Source organism: Oryctolagus cuniculus, chromosome 9 (genome assembly GCF_964237555.1).
Source record: "Oryctolagus cuniculus chromosome 9, mOryCun1.1, whole genome shotgun sequence".
In the NCBI taxonomy this organism is placed as follows: Eukaryota; Metazoa; Chordata; class Mammalia; order Lagomorpha; family Leporidae; genus Oryctolagus; species Oryctolagus cuniculus.
This window is the reverse complement of record NC_091440.1, coordinates 118,739,929-118,764,831: the sequence shown is the minus strand read 5'-3', so window position 1 is coordinate 118,764,831 and position 24,903 is coordinate 118,739,929. Positions and strand designations below refer to the sequence as shown.

The following is a 24,903-nucleotide window of genomic DNA, read 5'->3' as shown; positions in this document are numbered from 1 at the left end:
ACAGAGAGAAAGGTCTTCCTTTTGCCGTTGGTTCACCCTCCAATGGCCGCCGCGGCCAGCGCGCTGCGGCCGGCGCACCGCGCTGATCCGATGGCAGGAGCCAGGAGCCAGGTGCTTTTCCTGGTCTCCCATGGGGTGCAGGGCCCAAGCACCTGGGCATCCTCCACTGCACTCCCTGGCCACAGCAGAGGGCTGGCCTGGAAGAGGGGCAACCGGGACAGAATCCGGCGCCCCGACCGGGACTAGAACCCGGTGTGCCGGCGCCGCTAGGCGGAGGATTAGCCTAGTGAGCCGCGGCGCCGGCTCTCTTGATTATTTTAAATATGTGAGAACTTCCATATAAAAGCAGATAAGTGAGAACTCCCAAGTAGAAGTTGATGATGTAACAACCAAGTATATACTGACTCTCTCTCCTAAAAAACATGCAAATGCTTTTAATTCATCTTTGGGTGATGTTTATTCCTATTCTTATTGGATAATACCTCTTTGATAATGTGGAATATAAATCCTGGCATATGAAGTTAACTACTGTGAAAACATTTTATGTTAGAAGTTTGGGGAATAAGAGGGAGACTGAACAAATTGAAAAGGAAGAAAAAAAAAACCCAAATTTGGTTTATATTACAGATATAAGAATAAGGAAGAAAGGCTTATAACTATTATGGTTCTTGGTTCTCAACTGGTCATGTGATCACAGGAGTTTTATTACTATCTCTTGAAGTACCCATTTTTTTTTTCAGATTTTTTTTTAAAGATTTATTTATTTGCTTGAAAGTCAGAGTTACACAGAGAGAGAAGGAGAGGCAGAGAGAGAGAGAGAGGTCTTCCATCCAATGGTTCACTCCCCAATTGGCTGCAATGGCTGGAACTGTGCCGATCCAAAGCCAGGAGCCAGGAGCTTCTTCCAGGCTTCCCACGTGGGTGCAGGGGCCCAAGGACTTGGGCCATCTTCTACTGCTTTCCCAGGCCACAGCAGAGAGTTGGATGGGAAGTGGAGCAGCCGGGATTAGAGCTGGCGCCCATATGGGATGGTGGCGCTTCAGGCCAGGGAGTTAACCCACTGTGCCACAGCGCTGGCCCCTCAGATTTTTATTTATTTACTTGCAAAGTACAGTTAGAGATAGTGAGAGGGAGAGACTGAAAGGACTTCATTCCACTAGTTCACTCCTCAAATGGCTGTAATAGCTGGAGCTGAACCAATCTGAAGCCAGAGCTGGGAGCTTCTGGGTCTTCCACATGGGTGCAGGGGCCCAAGGACTTGGGCCATCTTCCAGTGCTTTCCTGGGCCATAAGAGAGAGCTGGGTCAGAAGAGGAGCAGGCAGGACTAGAATCAGTGCCCGGAGGATTAACCTACTGCACCACAGTGCTGGCCTCCCGCCCCCTTTTTTTTAAGTACCCATTTGATATCCTTTTGCTCTCAGGAAATACTGACTCTCTGTGAGACTCAAAAGGAGGATAATAGTTACCTGTGGAGGATGACATAGTTTTTGCTCCACAGTCCTGATGATCTGGGTTCTGACTCATCTGCATGCCGGAAATGTCTAATAGCACCCCTAGTGATCATAAACTTAAAAGCACTGTCAAGTCTGTTGGGCCATAATGGCCCCATGGTGAAAGAAGATTGTGTGGCAGCATTACCTCTTATATAGGGCTCTACTTAAAACAGACAGCTTTTTTGGCCACTTTTTAGTACGTAAGGCCTCCTAATCAAAATAGTCCCTCTGTGCTTTGTCTGCCTCTCTGGTAATAGGGTCTAGATGTAGAAACCTGCTCCACTTCCCATCCAACTCTCTGCTGTGGCCTGGGAAAGCAGTAGAAGATGGCCCAAGTCCTTTTTTACCCTGGGTGGGCTAGCCATGCTTTATACCCTTTGACTCCTAGAAATTTCATCAAGATGACAGGCCTTCAGATTTGGGCAGAGTGGGGGGTGGGGCTTACTTTTCATTGTAAGGATTTCTTTATTTGAAGGCAGAGAGATCTTCTATCTGCTGGTTCACTCCTCAGATGGCTGCAACTGCTGGCACTGGGCCAAGCTGAACCAGGAGCTAGGAACTCCATCTGTGTCTCCCACATAGTTGGCAGGGACTCTAGTCCTAGAGCCATCATTTGCTACTTCCTAGGTACATTAGCGGGGAGCTGTATTGGAAGTAGAATAACTAGGACTCTGATGGGGTATGAGATGCTGGCGTCGCAAGCAACTGTTCAACCCATGTTGCTGTAGCACTGACCCCTGTTTTCCACCTTTTTTTTTAATCCCCCCAAAGAAATCTTATATAAGGAATACAAACTTCATACATTTCATTAATACAACTTTAGGAATTTAATGATTCTTCCCACCATGTCTTGCCCTCCCACTCACACTCCCACCCCTCCTCCTCTTCCCTCTCCCATTCTCAATCTCATTCTCCATTTTCAATTAACTTTATACACAGAAGACCACCAACTCTATACTAAGTAAAGAGTTACAATTTGCACACACACAAAAAAACCTGTTCCTCAACAGTTGTGTCAAGGGCTGTTCACAGTCATTGCATCTTGAAGTTAATTTCACTTTTTTTTTTTATTTTTTGAGAAACTTAATTAACTTCAAAGAAGCACGCAAGGTGATACATCTTTTGCCAGCAGTTAGGCATACTATAACTTAGGAGACATAAGAATATCCTCCTTTTAATACATTAAAAGAAAATAAGTCCTTGAGAGCAACTTGATCATTAATTAAGGAAGCACCTAAGAAAACAAGCAATGGAGTTGGACACTTAGGCATAATTAAAACTTATGAAACATAAGATTTATCTGCACTTAATGCACTATATGAAATAAATCTTTGAGAACAGTTTTACTGTTAACTCTCATACAACTCTTTGAGGACATAATACAACTCTTTGAGGACAGAGGTCCTACATTGAAAGTTAGTGCACAGTGACTCCTATAGTTAATTTAACAATTGACACCCTTACATATGACTTCAGTGATCACCCGAGACTCTTGACATTAGCTGCCTAGGCTGTGGAAGCCTTTTTCTTTTTAGTTTTTAAAAATTTATATAAATGGAACCAATTTCATGTATCTCATACAAGTTTTAAGAACATAGTGACGGGCCGGCGCCACGGCTCACTAGGCTAATCCTCCACCTAGCGGCGCCGGCACACCGGGTTCTAGTCCCGGTCAGGGCGCCGGATTCTGTCCCGGTTGCCCCTCTTCCAGGCCAGCCCTCTGCTGTGGCCAGGGAGTGCAGTGGAGGATGGCCCAGGTGCTTGGGCCCTGCACCCCATGGGAGACCAGGAAAAGCACCTGGCTCCTGGCTCCTGCCATCGGATCAGCGCGGTGTGCCGGCCGCAGCGCGCCAGCCGCGGCGGCCATTGGAGGGTGAACCAACGGCAAAGGAAGACCTTTCTCTCTGTCTCTCTCTCTCACTGTCCACTCTGCCTATCAAAAAAAAAAAAAAAAAAAAAAAAAAGAACATAGTGACACTTCCTACCCCATCTTCCCTCCCTCCATCACTCCCACCCTTCCTCCTACTTCCTTTCTTATTTTTCTTTTAATTTTTGTGATTACACTTTTTGGGAATAAGTTTTATCATTAATTGAAGAAACAAGCAATGGAGTTGGGCACAGAGGCATATCTGAAAATTATGAGACATAGGAATAGAGTATCCTCCAATTAATACACTAAAACGAAATGTATCTTTGAGAACAAGTATTTACTATTAACTCTAATAATGCAACTCTTTGAGGCCAGAGATTCTGCATGGGAAGTTAGTGCACAGTGACTACTGTTGTTAATTTAACAATTAACAATCTTGTATGACATCAGTGATCACCCCAGACTCTTGGCATGAGCTACCTAGGCTCTGGAAGCCTTCTGAATTCACAGACCCCTTTTTCAGTATTTAGACAAGGCCATGAACAAAATGGAAGTTCTTTCCTCCCTTCAGAGAAAAGTACCTTCTTTGATGACCTCTTACTTCTTTTTTAAAATTTATTTATTTATTTATTTGATGACCACTTCTTTGCACTGGGGTCTCACCCATAGAGGTCCTTCATGTAGGACTTTTTTTCCCACCATGTCTTGGCTTTCCGTGTTTGAAATGCTCTTGTGGGCTTTTCAGCCAGCCAAGAATGCCTTATGGGGTAATTCTGAGGAGAGTGCTGCTTTAAATGATTGTCTTTATATGAGTAGGCTGTGTGGACTGCTTCCCATGAGGAATGTTCATGCCTTTTTAATTCTAACTATTAGTATTATCAAACACTTAATCCTATTTGTATACTCAGTTTAACACTTAATACTACCTATGTGATCACTTTGATACTTTATCCTATCCCTATGATTATTTTAATACTTAAAATGCTTCCCTTCCCTCCTTGCGGGGATTTGGCATCCCATAGCAAGTTTTTAAATTGTACCCTTGGAAGTATGTCTATAGGAATGTGTAGAATGATATAGCTTTACAGTTATAAGCATCATACATTTCATAATTATAACTTAAGGAACATGGTGATTCTTAACACTGTTCCTGCTCTCTTACCCCATCTCCCACCCGCTTTGTCCTCCTTCAGTTATTCCCACTCTTATTTTTTCTAAGATCTATTTTCAATTAACTTTATACTTATATGATTAACTCTGTGATAAGAGTTCAATAAATAGTATAAAAAAAAAACAGGAAAAAAAAAAACTTCCCCAGTAGTCAAGACAAGGGCTGTTCAAAGTCATTTCTTCTCAAAGTATCAATTTCACTTCTACAGATTGCCTTTTAGGTGCTCTATTAGTTATTACAGGTAAGGGAGAACATATGGTATTTATGCTTATTTCACTAAGTATCAGGTTTCACAGTTTTGTCCATTTTGTTGCAAATGACTAGTTTTTTTTTTATTGCTATGCAGTATTCCATGGTGTCTGTATCTCATAATTTCTTTATCCAGTCTTCAGATGACAGGCATTTGGATTGATTACCTCAGGTATTGTGAATACAGCTACAGCAAACATGGGGGTGCAGATAATTCTTTCATATGCTGATTTCATTTCCCCTGGGTAGATTCCCACGAGTAGGATGGCTGGGTCTTATGAAAGGTCTATATTCAGATTTCTTTGTTTTTTTTTTTTTTTAAAGATTTATTTATTTATTTGAAAGCCAAAGTTACACAGAGAGAGGAGAGGCAGAGAGAGAGAGATCTTCCATCCAATGGTTCACTCCCCAGATGGCTGCAATGGCCGGAGCTGTGCCGCTCCGAAGCCAGGAGCTTCTTCCAGGTCTCCCACGTGGGTGCAGAGGCCCAAGGAGTTGGGCCATCTTCTACTGCTTTCCCGTGCCATAGCAGAGAGCTGGACGAGCAGCTGGGTCTCGAACCAGCGCCCATATGGGATGCCGACACTTCAGGCCAGGGCATTAACCCACTGTGCCATTGAGCTGGCCCCTATATTTAGATTTCTGAGGTGTCTCCGTATTGTCCATAGTGGCTTTATCAGTTTCCATGCCCACCAACAGTGGATTAGGGTACCCTTTGCTATCAGTTGCCTTTTCTACTTTGCTGAATGTTTCTTTTGTAGTACAGAAGTTTCTCAATTTGATTTAATCCCATTTGTCAATTTTGGCTTTGATTGCCTGTGCCTCTGGGGTCTTTTCCAAGAACTCTATGCCTATGTAAGTGTCTTGCAGGGTTTTCCCAATGTTTTCTAATTATTTGATGGTATTGGGCCATAGATTTAGGTCTTTAATCCATGTTGAGTAGATTTTTGTGTAAGGTATAAGGTAAGGGTCTTGCTTCAAAGCTCCGCATATGGATATCCAGTTTTCCCAGCACCATGTGTTGAAGAGACTGTCCTTGCCCCAGGAGCTGATTTTAGTTCCCTTGTCAAAGATAAGTTGGTTGTAGATGCTTGGGTTGATTTCTGGAGTTTCTATTCTGTTCCATTGGTCTGTCCATCTGTTTCTGTACCAGTACCATGTTGTTTTGATTAACACAGCTCTGTATTATGTCTTGAAATCTGGTATTGTGATACCACTTGCTTTGTTTTTGTTGTATAAGATTGCTTTAGCTATTTGGGGTCTCCTGTGTTTCCATATGAATTTCAGCACTATTTTTTCTGTATCTGAGAAGAATGTCCTTGGTATTTTGATTGGTATCACATTGAATCTTTAGATGGCTTTTGCTAGCATGGACATTTTGATGATATTGATTCTTCCAATTCATGAACATGGGAGATACTCCCATTTTTTGTAATTCATCTATTTCTTTCTTTAATGTTTTGTAGTTTTCATCATAGGCATCATTGATCTCTCCTTGGTTAAATTTATTCCGTAGTATTTGATTCTTTTGTGAATGGGATTGATCTTCGAAGTTCTTTCTCAGCCATGGCATTTTCTGTGTATACAAAGGCTGTTGATTTTTGTGTGTTTTTTATATCTGGCTGCTTTACCAAGCTCTTATATGAATTCCACTCGTCTCTTAGTGGAATCTTTTGGATCTCCTATATATTGGATCATGTCATCTGCAAATAGGGATAGTTTGACTTTCTTCTTCCTAATTTCTATCCCTTTGATTCCTTTTTCTTGCCTAATTGCTCTAGCTAAAACTTCCAGGACTGTATTGAATAGTAGTGGTGAGAGTGGGCAACCTCGACTGGTTCCAGATCTCAGTGGAAATACTTCCAACTTTCACCCATTCAGTAGGTCAGTGGCTGTGGGTTTGTCATAAATTGCCTTGCTTGTATTGAGAAATGTGTTCCTTCTATACCCAATTTACTTAGAGTTTTCATCATGAAAGTGTGTTACATTTTATGAAATGCTTTCTCTGCCTCTGCATCCATCCCATTCTTTTTTTTTTTTTTTTTTTTTTTTTTTTTTTTTTTTTCTGACAGGCAGAATTAGACAGTGAGAGAGAGAGAAAGAGAAAGGTCTTCCTTTTTCCGTTGGTTCACCCCCCAAGTGGCCGCTACGGCCAGCGTGTTATGGCCAGCGCGCTGTGCCGACCCGAAGCCAGGAGCCAGGTGCTTCCTCCTTGTCTTCCATGTGGGTACAGGGCCAAAGGACCTGGGCCATCCTCCACCGCACTCCCGGGCCACAGCAGAGAGCTGGACTGGAAGAGCAGCAACCGGGACAGAATCCGGCACCCGACCAGGACTAGAACCCGGGGTGCCGGCACCGCAGTTGGAGGATTACCCTAGTGAGCCGCGGCGCTGGCCCCATCCCATTCTTAAGATTCATTTTTTAATTACCTTTATATATAGAAGATCAACTCTATACTAAGTAAAGATTTCAACAGTTTGCACCCACAGGGACACACAAAGTATAAGGTACTGTTTGAAGACTATTTTTACCATTAATTCTCATAGTACAGCACATTAAGGACAGAGATCCTATATGGGAAGTAAGTACACAGTGACTCCTGTTGTTGATTTAACAATTGACACTCATATTTATGACATCAGTGATCATCTGAGGCTCTTGTCATGAGCTGCCAAGGCTATGGAAGCCTCTTGAGTTCACAGACTCCAACCTTATTTAGACAAGGCCATAAAATGGAAGTTCTCTTCTCCCTTCAGAGAAAGGTGCCTCTTTCTTTGATGGCCCCTTCTTTCCACGGGGATCTCACTCATAGAGATCTTTCATGTAGGTCATTTTTTGTCAGAGTGTCTTGGCTTTCCATGCCTGAAATACTCTCATGGGCTTTTTAGCCAGATGCAAATGCCTTCAGGGCTGATTCTGAGGCCAGAGTGCTGTTTAATGCATTTGTCATTTTATGAGTCTGCTGTGTGTTCTACTTCCCATGTTGGGTCATTCTCTCCCTTTTAATTCTATCTATTATTAAGAGGCACTTGGTCTCATTTATGTGATCCACTTGACACTTACTCCTATCTTTATGATCACTTATGCACTTAAATTGATCACTTTAACTAGTAAGATGGCATTGGGACCTGCCAACTTAATGGGATTTGGAGTCCCATAACAAGTTTTTAGCTTTACCCTTAGGGGTAAGTCTGAGGGAATGGGTGCCAAATTGTACATCTCCTCCCTCTCTTGTTCCCACTCATTTTTAACAGAGATCAATTTTCAATTGGATTTAAACACTAAAGAATAATTCTTTGTTAAGTAAAGAGTTCAACCAATGATATTAAATAGAAAAAGAAAATAGTAAAAAAATAAAATAGTAAGCTGTTCTTCAACAGGACAAGGGCTGATCAAGTCATTGCTTCTCATATTGTAAATTTCACTGCTACAGGTTTCCTTTTAGGTGCTCAGTTAATTGTCACAGATCAGGAAGAACATATGATATTTGTCCCTTTGGGACTGGCTTAGTTGACTCAGTATAATGTTTTACAGATTTATCCATTTTGTTACGAATGATTGAATTTCATTTTTTTTTTTTGAGATTTTTATTCATTTATTTGACAAGTAGTGTTACAGACAGTGAGAGAGACAGAGAGAAAGGTCTTCCTTCCCTTGGTTCACTCCCCAAATGGCTGCAACGTCCAGAGCTACGCCAATCCGAAGCCAGGAGCAAGGTGCTTCCTCCTGGTCTCCCACGTGGGTGCAGGGGCCCAACCACCCGGGCCATCTTCCACTGCCTTCCTAGGCCACAGCAGAGAGCTGGACTGGTAGAGAAGCAACCGGGACTAGAACCGGCACCCACGTGGGATGCCGGCGCCGCAGGTGAAGGACTAACCTAGTGTGCCACAGCTCCGGCCCCTGAATTTTTTGTTTTTATACTGCCGTATAGTATTCCATAGAGTACATATCCCATAATTTCTTTATCCAGTCTTCCGTTGGGGGTGGTAGAACTCAATATCCAGCTACACCCTACACCTTCTCATGTAACCGCCTAGTCCCCAAGGTCTTGGCACACAAGACTCCTAGTCACTGGGTCCAGAAGTTCTCTCCCCCTGCCAGTGTGACCATTGCACTGCCAGTTTGTCAGTAGGGAGTTGGAGCTGCCTCGGTGTTTTGACCTTGGGATGCTCTGGGTGTAAGTGCCTCACTGTCCCTCATAACTGCCCAGCCACCTGCCAGCCAAGGTTCAAAGACTCTGGAGGCCACAGACCTGTTCCTTTTGCAAGAATCTGGATCACAGGCACACACTAGAGCTACTGGTTGAATGCTGCTGCTTGTTCACCACTGCCAGTGGCACTGAGTCAGGTGTTCATTATTAGCCAAGTGCCATGAGGGTGCCCAGAGGCTTCTGAAGATCCTGCTGCCCTAATCCAAACTGGTGCCTGTCCTCTCTCAGCCAGGCAACGAATTGTTCCGGGATGATGGGCTGGGATGGGGAGGGGATCAAACATCTGCCTCCATTTCCACTGGGTCTGTGGGTAACAGCCAGCAACTGCCAGCCCCTATGGCTCCAGTCTGGATCCATACCACATTCTCCCTCCAGCTCTGTCACCACGGGTTGCTGCAGCTGGCCTCACCTCCATCTCCAAACTGTAGCCCACTCTGGCTTTCTGCCCCCGCAGCTCTACTCCTGTTTGTGCTGCACCTCGATACTGTTCACACAGGTTCACACCATTTCACCTCTTCCTGTGGGGCTTCTGATATGGCTTCCTGTGTGGTTCTCTCTCCAGTTTTCCCCTGGAGTGCACTTCCTACACTTTTCTTTTCACTGTTTATCCTTAGCCCAGTGAAGCACGTTGCTCCCTAATCTGCCACCTGTCTTCCCCATAGATTATAATGAATGCCTTTAATTGGATCAGGAAGGCAATTCCAAGTGACCAGGAAGGAATTCAGAATTCTGGATCAAAAATTCTGTATTGGTTAGGGTTCAGTCAGGGAGATTGAACCATTAGTAGTACTATAAGAGATTTATTATATGGAGAAGTCCTTACTTGGTCTGAAACTGCTTAACCAGCTGAACCTGGGTTGGTTTTTGGTCCTAAACGTGGCAGCAGCAGCAGTAAGCAAGGAAATGGGTGCAAAAAGGGAAGGGTGAGTTGGAATTGACAAGGATGAGCTGAAACTCATAAAGGACAAATTTAGAATCTACTTGTCACTAGGATTTGTGTCAGTATGTCATCACCCTCAGGGATCTGACTTTCAGGGTGCTGGGGTCTAGCTAAACATCTGGTGTACTTGCCGCAGAAAGTTGTAAACAAACCTAGCCAAGACTAAGAAAAGCCAAAGAAACTGTGGGCCCCCAGTGTACTAGGAGCTTGAGGAAATGGCTTATGTCCCAAACCTACAAGGTTAGAGAGCAGATCCTGACAATATTGAGTGAACTTCAATAGCCTCTGACCTTATACTAACCCTCGAAACAAACTTTGTTGCTGCTTCATTTCTTTATTTTTAAAATGGTTCTTAATTTTTAGACTTTTGAAATTTTATTTAATATATACAACTCCCATGTATTTCATATATACAGATTCAGGAACATAATGATACTTTCCACTCTACCCTCCCTCCTGTTCCCACCTTTCTTTCTCCTCCCTCTACTATTCTCACCCTTAATTTTTACTAAGATCTATTTTCAGTTTACTTTATAAGATTCACCCTACACTTGAAGTGCTCAGCAAATAGTGTGAAGAAAAAAATACATTTCCTCAACAGTTGAGACAAGGGCTGTAAACAATCATCTGATATCAAAATGATAATTTCACTCATATATTACCTTTTAGGCTCCCTATAAATTACCACAGATCAAGGAAAACATATGGTATTTGTCTTTTTGGGACTGGCCTCTTTCCCTATGTATAATGCTTTCCAGTTGCATCTGTTTTAAGAGGTAGAATTTTGTTTTTTTAATTCCTGAATAGTATTCCATAGTGTATATATACCATAATTTCTTTATCCAGTCATCAGTTGATGAACATCTGGGTTGATTCCATATCTTAGCTATGGTGAATTGAGCTGCTATAAACATGGGGGTACAAAAAACTCTTTCCTATACTGATTTCACTTCATTTGGGTAAATTCACAGGAGTGGGATGGCTGGGTCGCATGGTAGATCTATTTTCGAATTTCTGATGAATCTCCATACTGTCTTCCTTAATGGTTGTGCTAGTTTACATTTCCACTAACAGTATACTGGAGTACCTTTGTCCCCATCTCCTCATCAGCATTTATTATTTTTGATATAGGATGATAGCCATTCATCAGGTGAGGTGAAACCTTGTTGAGGTTTTGATTTGCATTTCAAATCAAATTGATGGCTAGTGATCCTCAGCATTTTCTCAAGTGTCTGTTGGCCATTTGACTTTCTTGAAAAATGACTGTTCAAGTTTTTTTTGTCCATTCCTTAACTGGATTCTTTGCTTTGTTGTTGTTATGTTTCTTGAGCTCTTTGTAGATTCTAGATATTAATCCTTTATCACTGACAGAATTTGCAGATATTTTCTCCCATTCCATTGGTTGTTCTTCATGTTACTGAGTGGTTTTATTTTGGCAGTGAAGAAGCTTCTCAACTTGATGTAATTTCATTTGACAAGTTTAGCTTTGATTGCCTGTGCTTCTTGGCTCTTTTCCAAGAAGTCTTTGCCTATACCAATGTCTAGCAGAGTTTACCTAATGTTCTTTAAGAATTTGATGGTATCAGGTTGTAGATTTAAATCCTTAATCCATTTGAGTGGATTTTTGTATAAGGTGTAAGATTGGGGTCTTGTTTCATGGTTCTGTATATAGAGATCTGGTTGTCCCAGTACCATTTGTTGAAGAGACTGTCCTTGATCCAGGGATTAATTTTAGCTCCTTTATCAAGGATAAGTTGATCATAGGTGTGTGGATTGATTTCTGGAGCTTCTAATGTGTTTCATTCTTCTACATGTCTTTTTTTTTGCTAGTACGAGAACGTTTTGATTGCAACTGCTCTGTAGCATGTCTTGAAATCTGGTATTGTGATGCGTCCAGCTTTGTTTTTTGTTTTATAAGATTGCTTTAGCTATTCATGTTCTCTTGTGTTTCCAAATGAATTTTAGCATCATTTTTTTTTTTCTAGATCTGTGAAGATGGCTATTGGTATTTTGGTTGGGATTGCATTGAATCTGTAAATTGCTTTCAATAGTATGGAAATTTTGATGATATTAATTCTTCCAGTCCATGAGCATGGGAGATTTTTCTTTTTGTGTCTTCTATTTTTCTTTAATATCTTGTAATTTTCATTGTAAAGATCTTTGACCGCCTTGGTTAAATTTATTTCAAGGTAGTGAATTTTTTTGTAGCTATTGTGGATGGGATTCATCTTAGAAGTCCTCTTTCACCCGTGGCATTGTTGGTGCACACAAAGGCTATTGATTTTTAATGTGTTGATTTCATATCCTGCAACTTTTCCAAATTCTCTTATGAGTTCCAATAATCTCTTACTGTAGTCTTTTGGATTCCCTATATATAGAATCATATCATCTGAAAATAGGGATTGTTTGATTTCCTCCTCTTGAGTTTGTATCCTTTTGATTTCTTTTTCTTACTTAATGGCTCTAGCTAAAACTTCCAGGACTATATTGAATAGCAATGGTGAGAGTGGGCATCCTTGTCCAGTTCCAGATCTTCCAGCTTTTCCCCATTCAATAAGGTGCTAGCTTGGGTTTGTCACAAATTGTCTTGATTGTGTTGAGGAATATTCCTTCAAAACTCAGTTTGCTTTATGTTTTCATCATGAAAGGATGCTGTATTTTATCAAATGCTTTCTCTGCATCTATGGAGATAATCATTTAGTTTTTGTTCTTTAGTTTGTTAATGTGATGTTTATCATTTATTGATTTGCAAATGTTGAATGATGCCTTCATACTAGCAATAAAAGCTATGTGGTCCAGGTGAATGATTTTTCTGATGTGCTGTTGGATTTGATTAGCTAGATTTCGTTCAGGATTTTTGCATGTATTTTCATCAGGGATAGTTGTCTATACTTCTTTTTCTCTGTTGTAACTTTTTCTGGGTTAGGAATTAAGGTTATGCAGGCTTCATTTAAGGAGATGGGGAGGTTTCTTTCAGTTGTGTTGAATAGCTTGGGAAGAATTGGAATTAGTTCTTCTATAAATGTCTGATAGAATTCAGCAATGAAGCCATCTTGTCCTGGGCTCTTTGTTGGAAAGGTTTTTATTGTTGATTTAATCTCTACCTTGGTTATTGGTCTGGTTAGGTTTCCTGTGTGTTCATATCTTAATTTTGGTAGATTGTGTGTGTCCTGAAATCTATCTATTCTAGATTTTCTAATTTGTTGGAATATAGCTCTTTGTAGTAATTCCTGGTGATTATTTTTTTATTTCTATGGTATCTGTTGTTACAATTCCTTTTTCCATCTCTGGTTTTTTTGATTTGGGTCTTTTCCCACCTTTTTTTTTTTTTTTTTTTTGGTAGCTATTGCTAGTTGGGCCAATGGTGTATTGATTTTTTTTTTATTTTTTCAAGAAAACAGCTATTCATTTCACTGGTCTTTTGTATAATTTTTTTGGTTTTAATTTTGTTTATTTCTTCTCTAATTTTAATTATTTCTTTCCTCCTACTAATTTTAGGTTTGGTTTGTTGTTGTTTTTCTAGGTCCTTGAGATGCATTTATAGCTCATACATTTGGTGTCTTTCCAATTTCATAATGTAGGCACCAGTTACTGTAAACTCTTCTCTTAACACTTTGTATCCCCTAAGTTTTTATATATTGTATTGTCTCTATTCATTTCCAGAACTCTTTGATTTCTCTTTTCTTTCTTCTGTGATCCACTGTTCACTCAGGAACATATAGTCTCCATGTTTTTGCATATGTTCTAGAGATTCTTGAGTTGTTGATTTCCAGCTTCATTCCTTTGTGGTCAGAAACAATGCATGGTATGATTTTATTTTACTTAATTTGCTGAGACTTGCTTTTATGGCCTAGCATATGGTCTATCCTAGAGAAAATTGTATGCTCTGATGTAAAGAATGTATATTCGGCAACTTTGAAATGAAAGGTTCTGTAGATAACAGTTATGTCCATTTAGTCCATAGTGTTGAATAGCTCTGTTGTTTCTTGCTTGATTTTCTGCCTAGTTGATCTGTCTATTGATGAAAGTGGGGTGTTGTAGTCCCCAATTACTATTGTACTGGAGTCTGTGTCTCCCTTTATATCCATAAACATTTATTTTAAATAGTCAGGCACCCTGGCATTGAGCACATATACATTTATTATAGTCACATATTCCTGTTGAACTGATCATTTAAAAATTAGGTGGTGCCCTTCATGAAGTCTCTTTTAACTGTTTTTGTCTGAAGGTCTATTTTGCCTGATATTAAGATGGCTACCCCTGCTCTTTTTTGCTTTCCATTAGCACAGAATATTTTTTTCAATCCTTTCACTTTTTTTTTTTAAGATTTTATTTATTTATTTGAGAGGTAGAATTATAGACAGTGAGAGGGAGAGACAGAGAGAAAGGTCTCTGTTCATTGGTCCACTCCCCAAATGGCCGCAACTGCTGGCACTGCGCAAATCCAAAGCCAGGAGCCAGGTGCTTCTTCCTAGTCTCCCTTGCGGGTGCAGGGGCCCAAGGACTTCAACCATCTTCTGCTGCTTTCCCAGGCCGCAGTAGAGAGCTAGATCTCAAGAGGAGCAGCTGGGACTCGAACTGGTGCCCATATGGGATGCTAGTGCTGCAGGCGGAGGTTTAACCTACTGCGGCACCGCGCCGGCTCCTTTCCCTTTCACTTTCAGTCTGTGTATATCTTTGGTGAGATATGTTTATTGTGGATAAGAACTACTTGAGTCTTGTTTTAATCCATTCAGCCAGCTTGTATCTTTCAATTGGAGAATTTGTCTGTTTACATTCAAGGTTATTATTGATAAGTAATAACTTGGCCCTGGCATTTTTCTGTAAATATTCGTATTGTTTGCTTTGGATTTCCTTTGTACTCTTACTGGGAGATTTTCTGCTTTCACATTCCTTCACAATAACTGTGTTTCTGTGCTTCTGTGTGTAGCACATCCTTAAGCATCTTTTGTAAGGCTGGACAAGTAGTGGCAAATTCTTTCCATTTCTGTTTCTTATGGGAGGCCTTTATTTCACATTCATTCATAGATGAGAACTTTGCAGGGTATAGTGTTCTGGGTTGACAGTTTTTTTCTTTTCTACTTGGACTGTGTCTCTCCATTCTCTCTTAACCTGTAGGGTTTCTTTTGAGAAGTCAGCTGTGAATCTAACTGGAGATCCTCTGAAAGTAATCTGGTATTTCGTGCATGCACTTTTTTTTTTAAAGATTTATTTATTTATTTGAAAGTAGAGTTATGCAGAGAGAGAATGAGATGCTGAGAGAGAGAGAGGTCTTCCATCTGATGGTTCACTCCCCAGCTGGCCACAACGTACAGAACTGTGCTGATCCGAAGCCAGGAGCTTCTTCTGGGTCTCCCACATGGGTACAGGGGCCCAAGGACTTGGGCCATCTTCTACTGCTTTCTCAGGCCATTGCAGAGTGCTGGATCAGAAGTGGAGCAGCCGGGACTTGTACTGGTGCCCATATGGGATGCTGGCACTGCAGGCGGCAGCTTTACCTGCTACTCCACATTGTCGGCCCCTCATGCACGTTTTAGAATATTTTCTTTAGGTTTTATTGTTGAAAGTTTGACTACAAGGTGTCATGGTGAACCTCTTTTCTGGTCATGTCTGTAAGGAGTTCTATGTGTCTTGTGTACTTACTTGTTCCTTTATTTCTCCAAATTAGTGAAGTTTTCTGTAATTATTTCACTTCTGTCTTTCCGTACCATTCTCTTTTTTCATACCTGTGGAAACTCCTATGACCTGTACGTTGGGTTCTTTGATAGTATCCCATAAATCTCCACACTGTTTTTAATTTTTCTAATTTCTCTCTTTTTTTTTTGGTCTGAGAAAGTTCAAAGATTTGTCTTTGGGCATTCTTTCCTTTTCCTCACCAAGTCTGTTGTCAAGGCTTTCCAGTGTACTTTTTTTTTATTTTTTTATTTTTTATTTTTATTTATTTATTTATTTATTTTTGACAGGCAGAGTGGACAGTGAGAGAGAGAGACAGAGAGAAAGGTCTTCCTTTGCTGTTGGTTCACCCCCCAATGGCCGCCGTGGCTGGCACGCTGCGGCCGGCGCACCGCGCTGATCCGATGGCAGAAGCCAGGTACTTATCCTGGTCTTCCATGGGGTCCAGTGTACTTTTTAGTTGACATATTGAATTCTTCATTTATAATATTTCATTTTGATTTTTTAAAAGATTTTATTTATTTACTTGAGAGGTAGATTTACAGACAAGAGGGAGAGACAGAGAGAAAGGTCTCCCATCACTGGTTTATTCCCCAAATGGCCACAACCACCAGAGCTGGGCCGAACTGAAGCCAGGAGCCAGGAGTTTCTTCTTGGTCTCCCACGCGGGAGCATGGGCCGAAGTGCTTGAGCAGTCTTCTGTTGCTTTCCCTGGGCATAGCAGAGAGCTGGATCAGAAGAACAGCTGGATTAGAACTGGCCCCTCATTTTGATTTCAAAATCTCAATTTCATGGGAAAGTTTTTCATTCATGGCATGTATAGATTTCTTTCCTTTTTTTTTTTTTTAAGATTTATTTTATTTATTTGAAAGACAGAGTTACAGAGAGAGGTAGAGACAGAAAGAGAGGTCTTCCATCTGCTGGTTCACTCCCCAGATGGCCGCAACGGCCGGAGCTGCACCTATCCGAAGCCGGGAGCCAGGAACCTCCTCCGGGCCTCCCACGTGGGTGCAGGGGCTCAAGGACTTGGGCCATCTTCTACTACTTTCCCAGGGCACAAAGGAGAGCTGGATCGGAAGAGGAGCAGCTGGGACTAGAACCAGCGCCTATATGGGTTACCGGTGCTTCCAGCCAGGGCTTCAACCCGCTGCACCACAGCGCCTGCCCCGGCATAGTATGGATTTCTTTAACTCATGAATTTGTTTCTCATTGCTTCTGAGTAATCTGACTAATCTGATTAGTCTTTGAAGTGCATTTCAGGCATTTCATCAATCTCTTTATCTTCAAATTCTAATACTGAAGTATTGTATTCCTTTGTGTGTTGGGGGGGTCATGTTTTCTTCCTTTTTTTTTCTTGAAATTCTGCACTTATTTTTAGACATTTATTAAGATACTTACTGTTTTTTTCCTCTGATGGCTTTTATCTTTCAACTATGCTTTGTTGGAATGTCTGCCGTTTCAGTGAATACCTAGAGGTGTGTGCTGGGATGGCCAGGGGGTTCTGGTTCCTGCTATAGTGTGGGGAGTATCCAGAGTGACACCCAATTTGAGTATGGTAGATCTCTTATTAACGGAAAGGATGGTAAGATCACGATCATCTGTTGGCATAATCACACCCTCACCTCCTCTCTTCTAAGGTGATCAGTGCTCAGGTGTCAGCCCATAGTGGCTATGGTACTTGCCTGTGCTGCCACATAAATTGCACAAAAGATATGTGCAGTCCTCGGTGTGAGCACATATCTGGCTGTAGTTACCCACCCCAGGCAGTCAGGGAGCTCTGAACGTGTGGAGGTACACAGTGATTTCCCAGAGACTCAGCTACATCCTGTGCCCTCTAGTGCAGTCACAGAGTTCCCACAGACATCGGGCTCCCACAGTCATGGAGTACAGAAGTCCCACTTTGCCCCATTAGCCTATCCTGTCCACAGAGAGGCTGAGATGTTCTCAGAGCCCGCTGCCTATGGGTGCTCTGCCTAGGTGGTTTGAACCCCAGAGCCTGTATATGTTTTGAGGCTGGGGGCACCTCGTAGTCTTATGTATGTGCTCAGCCATTAGTCCTCCCAACCAGACTCAAAGTCAGTGGGGAACGTGGGTTTTTCCCTCTTGTAAAATCCCTGCATCATGCATGTGTACAAGGGCTGCCAGCTGCTGCCCCTACTTGTTTTCGTTTTTGTTTGTTTGTTTGTTTTTTTGACAGGCAGAGTTAGACAGTGAGAGAGACAGAGAGAAAGGTCTTCCTTTTCCGTTGGTTCACCCCCAAACGGCCGCTGCGGCCAGCGTGCTGCGCCGATCCGAAGCCAGGAGCCAGGTGCTTCCTCCTGGTCTCCCATGCGGGTGCAGGGCCCAAGGACCTGGGCCATCCTCCACTGCCTTCCCGGGCCACAGCAGAAAGCTGGACTGGAAGAGGAGCAGCCGGGACTAGAACCCGGTGCCCATATGGGATGCCAGCACTGCAGGCGGAGGATGCCTTCTGCCCGCTGGTTGCAGGGCTTACTCAAAAGCCTCTGCAGCTGGTATTTAGAATGGCTCCTTCTCTCCTCCAGTTGCTGGATGCACACACTTCAGCTGCTACCACTGATACTGCTTTCAGGATGGTGTCTTGTCCCTGCCAGTTGCTGGGCGTGTGCGTAAGAGCTGCTGGATCTGCTACTTATGTCCAAAATGGTACCTGCCCTCTCTAAGCTGGTTTCCGGGTGCTGTTGTTGGGGGGATGGTTAGAGAGAAACATATGGTTTTTTTTTTTTTTTTTTTTTTTTTCTGATTAGCAGTCACCTGATCCCCTCAGGGCTCCAGGCTTGACTCTAAGACAGTGTAGTTCCCCAGGCTCTCCCTCTGGCTGTATCACCAGTAGCATGGTCGGCTGCAGTCTGATCTCACCTTGCTCTCCAAAGCTGATACTTTGGCTATTAGCTGCTGGGGTCATGTGTTGTGTCCATGCTTTTTGCTGCCGGTCTGCTCCTTCCATACAGATCTGCAGTTTTCTCTCTAACTCTCCCCTGAAAATATACTTTCTCCACTTTTTCTTTTTTTATACTGTTTTCCCCTAGCCTACAGCAGTACATCTTTTCCCTATTCTGCCATCTTGGCATTTCTCAGAGTTGCTGCTTCCTTTCTACATTTCAGATCTGATGCAGAATTCACTTGTGTGAAGCCTAACTTAGAATCAAGCAGGGAAATTAATTCTGGCAGTCGGTACCATTGATAAAAAGCACCACGAAGTCTTATTTTAAACCATAGCCATGAGATGAGAGACATTGAAACTGTATACTGATTAATGTAGGCAGATCCATTAAAAAACACCAAGGATACCTTTAAAATGTTCCTAGTTTGTGTTGAAGTGGTGTCAAAGAGAATCTCATTTTGAAGCTTGGATTGATTAGAATCATACATTTAGGCTTCTTTGTAGTAAATTAGTGATTATGGAATTGTAGTGCCAATTCTCATAGTATACCTCATTTCTCTTTTCAATTGTTAAATCATCTTGTTCAAAACTCCTTATGAGCTTAACTGTGAATATTTTCATGAAGTAATAGCTAAATAGTTATGCAATTAGCTTCTTTTTGTTTCAGAGTCTGGTTAATTTCCTTAACTCTTCTGGGAGGTTTTTGAACCACCTCTCTTCCAGCATAGTAAGATAAATATCATTTGTCATTAATAAATGATAATCAAAATATAATAAAAGCATCAAGAACTTTTTATGTGTCATCTTAATTCTCTGTAACAATATTATGCCAATTAGGTATTATACACATTTTGCAGATGGAAAAGTTGAGGTACAGGTTTGTATTTTGCCTGAGATCACTTGGCGTGTAAGAGGTGGATCTGAGAGTAACCCAGGTCCTTGTGCACTCTGCTATTCTCCTTTAAGTTTGTGTGTAGTTTAAATGGTAAAGAAAATCCAGGAATCTATAGCGACATATAACTTGCAATTAATTCTGTCCACTCATTTTATATCCTCCCTGTCCCACCCCAATAGCTCTAACCGAGGAACTGGATTCTATAACCAGTGAGCTACATGCAGTTGACATTCAGATTCAAGAACTTATGGAAAGGCAGCAAGAGCTTATTCAGAAGAAAACAGTCCTAACAAAGAAAATAAAGCAGTGTTTAGAGGATTCCAGTGCTGGGGCCAGCAACGAGTGTGATTCTTCACCTGCCACTTGGAATAAAGAAGGTTTGCTTTTTTTTCTTTACTGATTTTGTTTCTTCTTTTTTTAAACTAGAATTAAGTCATTCTACATGGGTGTGTGTTTTCTGGTAGGCTCAAGTGAGACTGGCCATTCCTTCAGTGGATGGGGATGCTCACAGGCCGTTTGTTACCAGCATTCTCTAGTCTTTTTAATGGTAACTTTTATTATTTGGACTTAATCTTTGTCACAATATGGTTCTAGCAACATTGATCACTGCTTGGAAAATAAAACATGCATTTTGACTAAATTTTCTAAGTTTTAACTAAAAAGACAGGTAATTAAAAAATTATCCAGACTCCTTGTCAAAATCTAGTTATTTTTTCAGCCCTAGTGAACAAACCATTCTTTTATTTTTTTGAGAGTTATTTATTTATTTATTTATTTGAGAGGCAGAGTAACGGAGAGACAGAGAGGTCTTCCATCTGCTGGTTCACTCCTCAAACAGCCTCAATGGCCAGAGCTGGGCCGATCCAAAGCAAGGAGCCAGGAGCTTCTTCTGGGTTTCCCACATGGGTGCAGGAGACCAAGCACTTGGACCATCTTCTGATGCTTTCCCAGGTGTATTAGCAGGGGTACAACTGGAACTCAAACCTGTGACCATATGGGATGCTGGTTTTGAAGGTGGCAGCTTTACCTGCTGTGCCACAACACCGGTCCCAAACAAACCACTTTTGATCGAAAAGAATCAGACATGATGTATGTCGTAAATTATAACATGACAGTTTCAATCCAGAATGAATTGCAGTGCTTTTGTGGTCACTGTTTTCCTGTGATTCTTTTCGAAACAAGATATTTACACCAAACATTCCAGATAATTATCTTTGTTTGTGATAGTTGACGTTTTTATTATGCTGTTAATTCCTGATCAACATTCACATGGTTTTTCTTTTTCTTTTTTTTTTTTTTTTTTAAGATTTCTTTTACGTATTTGAAAGAAAGTTACAGAGAGAAGTAGAAACAGAGAAAGAGGTCTTCCATCCACTTGTTTGCTCCCTAGATGGCCGCAATGGCCTGAGCTGTGTCGATCTGAAGCCAGGAGCCAGGAGCTTCTTCTGGGTCTCCTATGTGGGTGCAGGGGCCCAAGGACTTCAGCCATCCTTTACTGCTGTCTCAGGCCATAGCAGAGAGCTGGATCAGAAGTGGAACAGCTGGGACTAGAACTGGTGCCAATATGGGATGCCGGCGCTTCAGGCCAGGGCTTCAACCCGCTGTGCCACAGCGCTGGCCCCCACATGGTTTTTCAGATACCTGATCCAACACCTTATCTTCAATGTGGGTTAATTTTCAACCAGCAAAAGTTTATATTTTTATAAAGATATGGTGTTTCTTTGAATGTATCATCTAGTTTGTTTTTGTTTTGCTTAGCTTAGTGAGACATATTAATCTGAAAATTATTACAAAAGTTTAATGGGCCATAAGTAATAAAAGTCTTATGTATTTTTTTATTTTTGTCACATTCAAGTTTTTGTCACATATATAATCCTAATAATTTTGATATTTATAGCTTGTTTTTCCTGTTTTTAGATTTTCCATGGTCTGGAAGAGTTAAAGATACTCTACAAAATACCTTTAGACTCCAGAAGTTCAGGCAACTTCAGCTTGAAACTATTAATGCCACAATGGCTGGAAAGGAGGTATTTCTTGTTATGCCTACAGGAGGTGGAAAGAGCTTATGTTACCAGTTACCAGCATTGTGTTCAGATGGTATGTGTTAGTGAAGATAATTTTAAGGTCAAATGATTTGTCTTCATGTAGTTTAATTCTTTGAAAAGTAATTTTTAGCCATACCTGTGAAAAAAACAAGGGTACTTTTGTTTTATCTCTATGTTAGTAAATATTAAAAGATGGACTTAAAGGGGGAAATGTTAAAAAGTTATGGAAATATTAATTTTATCTGGTTCCTGGAATGTAATTTGAAAACATTTTATTGGAAATAGACACTAGAAAAGAAATTGGGAGATCTGAATCCTAGTCTCAGATCTTTGTGGCTTGTGTGCTGAGTGTCCAGCTCTGGAGATATGGTAGTAAGCCACATGCAGAATGGGCAGGGGTTAGTTTTTAATAGAACTTAGTGAGGAGTGGTGCTTTTTCAGACTTCCATGTGTAAGACTCACCTGAGGAGTCAATAATATGTAGGCTCTATGGAATGTGAGACTCAAGATACTCTGTTTTTAACTAGCTCCCTGGTGGTACTGATGCTGCTAACTGGTGAGTCACTAGGGGAGAGACTAGGGGTCAACAGATGTTACCTTTCTTTAAAAATTTATGTATTTATTTTATTTACTGGAAAGCAGAGACAGATTTTCCATCTACTCGTTCTCTCTGCAAATGCATACAGTAGCTGAGGTTGGACTAGGCTGAAGCTAAGAGCCTGGGACTCGATCCCAGTTCCCCCATGTAGGTGGCAGGGTTGTAAGTACTTGAGCCATCAACTGCTGCCTCCCTTGATTGCATATTAGTAGGAAGCTGGAATTGGAATTGGAGCCAGGAGGAGAAACCAGGTCGTTAGAAATGGGATGTGGGTGTCTTAAGCACAATGCCAAATGCCCACCTCACGAAACATTTTCTTAAAGAGCCAAATGGTAAATATTATAGGCTTTGTGGTTCATATAGTCTGTGGCAACTACTCAGTTCTGCCGTGTAGCATGAAAGCAGCCAGACTGTATGCAAACAAATGAGTGTGGCTGTGTTCCTTTCGAACTTTGTAAGACAGCCATGCTTAGTTTGCTGACTCCTTGTCTAGAGAATACAGGTAATTTTCAGCAGTTAACAATGAATTTGGGATAAAAATTTTAGTAGGGAATTCATTAGGGCAACCATCTAGTCTAGAGGCTTTCAGAGTAAGCTGTCTTGAGCTTAGAGCTAAAGGCTAAGTAGGCAGGCAAAAGGGACAGGAGAGGAAGCAAGGATGTTCATGCAGGGGAGGAACATTTGAGATCCAAAAGCAAGAGAACATGCATGGGGTTGTGTAATCAGTCACCAGAGGAATTCCAGCATGGTAGATGTAAGACATACAGGAAGAGTCTGAAAATGTTTTTTTCATGCCTTTACACAGGACTTCTAATTTTATTTTATTTGTTTGTTTATTTTTTATTTTTTTAAGATTTATTTATTATTTGAGTTACAGAGAGAGAGCCGGGGTTGAACCAAGCCAAAACCAGGAGCTTCTTCCATTTCTCCCATGTGCGTGCAGGTGCCCAAGCACTTGGCTTGTTTTCCACTGCTTTTCCCATGCATTAGGAGGGAGCTGGATCTGACGTGGAGCAGCCAGGACACAAAATGGTACCCATATGCGATGCCAGGGTGGCAGGTGTGCCTTTATCTGTTGTACCACAACACTGGCACCTGTAAAGCTCTTTTATAAATGTCTGTAGATTTGCAGAAAACCATTGAAGGGTTTTATGCAGTTAAGAGACTTACTACTTTGTGGTGTAGAAAAATAATTCCAACACCTGGGAAGATTCCAACAGTATTTAGGCGGTGGTAGATTAAGTGAGACTCGTTATTGGGTGGGAGGGGGAGGAAAAGGGTATAGTAAAAAACGATGCCAGATTTTAAGCTTGGACAGATAGTGAGGCTGTTGACTGGAAAAGGGTACACTGGAGAAAAAACTTGGGAATTGCGACAAAAGATGATGACTTCGTTTTGGAACATGATGAATTTATGACACCAAAAGACATCCCGGAGGAACTGTTCTGGAGTAGGAGAATGTTTGGTTGTAGAGCTTGGGTGAGAGAGACTGAGTTAGATAAGCTGGTGCCTGTTAGTGTGGAAATGGCCGTTGAAGCCATGGGAGTGATTTTTGTTAGCTGAAGCGGAATGAGAAGAGAGGAAGGCCTACAGGAGAAACCAGAGCAGCTCCTAGAGCAAGAAGCAGTAGCAGTGTGTAGGAGGAGAATCCAGAGAGTGTGGTGTTATTAGAAGCCTACAGAAAGGAGTGGTCAGAAGTGATGCTGTTGACAAAAGGTTAAATAAAATATAAGAACTTAGAAGTTCACTGGGTTTTATGACACGGGACTCATTTCCAACCTGGGCTAGAAGAATTTCAGCCAAAGAGTTGGTGGAGACCACATAGCAATGATTTGGAACGGAGTTGGTGTTGAGGAACAGAGCTGATGAATGTGGGACATCCTGGAAAAGAACGGCTTAGTGGAGAGGAAGAGAGAGAATCTTAAATCCAGTGTTGTCTTTGTTTGAGCTGCTGTAACAAAACACCTTAGACTAGGTGATCTACAAACAATGAAAGTTACTGCTCACAGTTTTGAGGCTGGGAAGTCCAAAATCAGTTGAGCAGGTTGAGTCTAGTGAGGGCCTGTTTCTCCTAGATGGTGCCTTCTTGTTGTAACCTCTCATGACAGACAGTGGAAGGGAAGGGCACTGCCTTCAATCTCTTAATTTTCTTAATCTAAATGTTGGCAACTCATAGTTTAAGAAGTACTGAAAGGGTCACCTGGCACCTACCAGCAGGGTGGGTGCAACCTGTGTGTGCCACTTTCCCCAGAGTCTTTGTAATGAGCCTGTGTTCCCTACCTTGCATGCCCCTGTCCCAGGGGAGGGGAGAGGAGAGAGGCAGCTGTGCTCTCTCCTGAAGATGTCCTCGCAGCCCTGGGTTTCAAGCTGCTGGTGCTATTCACAAGGGCGGGGTCTTTATGGCTTAATCCCTCCCCAGTGCCCCCCCCCCCAAGGTGTATTGAAAGGCAGAACAACAGAGAGAGAGAGAGATGGACAAAGAGAGAGGGAGGTCTTCTATCTGAATGACTACAATAGCATTTCTGGGCCAGGCTGATGCCAAGAGCTAGGAACTCTGGTTTCCCACGTGGGTTGCCAGGAAAAAAGAACTTGGGTCATTTTCTACTGCTTTCCCTGGTGTGTTGGAAGCAGAGTAGCCAGGGTGCTCAAATCAGCACTCTGATAAGGGATGCTAGTGTTGCAGATGGCAGCTTACCCGACTGCACTACAAGGGCAGCCCCCACTGAGTGTATATTTTTAAACATATCAGCTCTCCACCAGAGGTATTGTATGGAACAAGCTGCAGAATTAGAAAGGCATATAGTTGAAACAATGTAGAATAGCTCTTGTGTTTATGGACAATTTCATTTATAAGAT

General features: G+C 41.7%; 1 protein-coding gene across 11 annotated transcripts in view; it reads left to right on the top strand.

Annotated features, from left to right (window-relative positions):
* Positions 1-24,903, top strand: part of RECQL (RecQ like helicase) — a 53,582-nt gene that overhangs the window by 5,885 nt on the left and 22,794 nt on the right. For all 11 annotated transcript variants that reach the window (XR_011379020.1, XR_011379018.1, XR_011379021.1 and 8 more), the window contains exons 3-4: positions 19,584-19,781; positions 21,322-21,501. Coding sequence is in view for 3 of the 11 variants with exons in the window: in XM_070049468.1 (XP_069905569.1) it covers positions 19,584-19,781; positions 21,322-21,501 (378 nt within the window). In the remaining 8 variants the exon portion in view is untranslated. The remainder of the gene's footprint in view (positions 1-19,583; positions 19,782-21,321; positions 21,502-24,903) is intronic.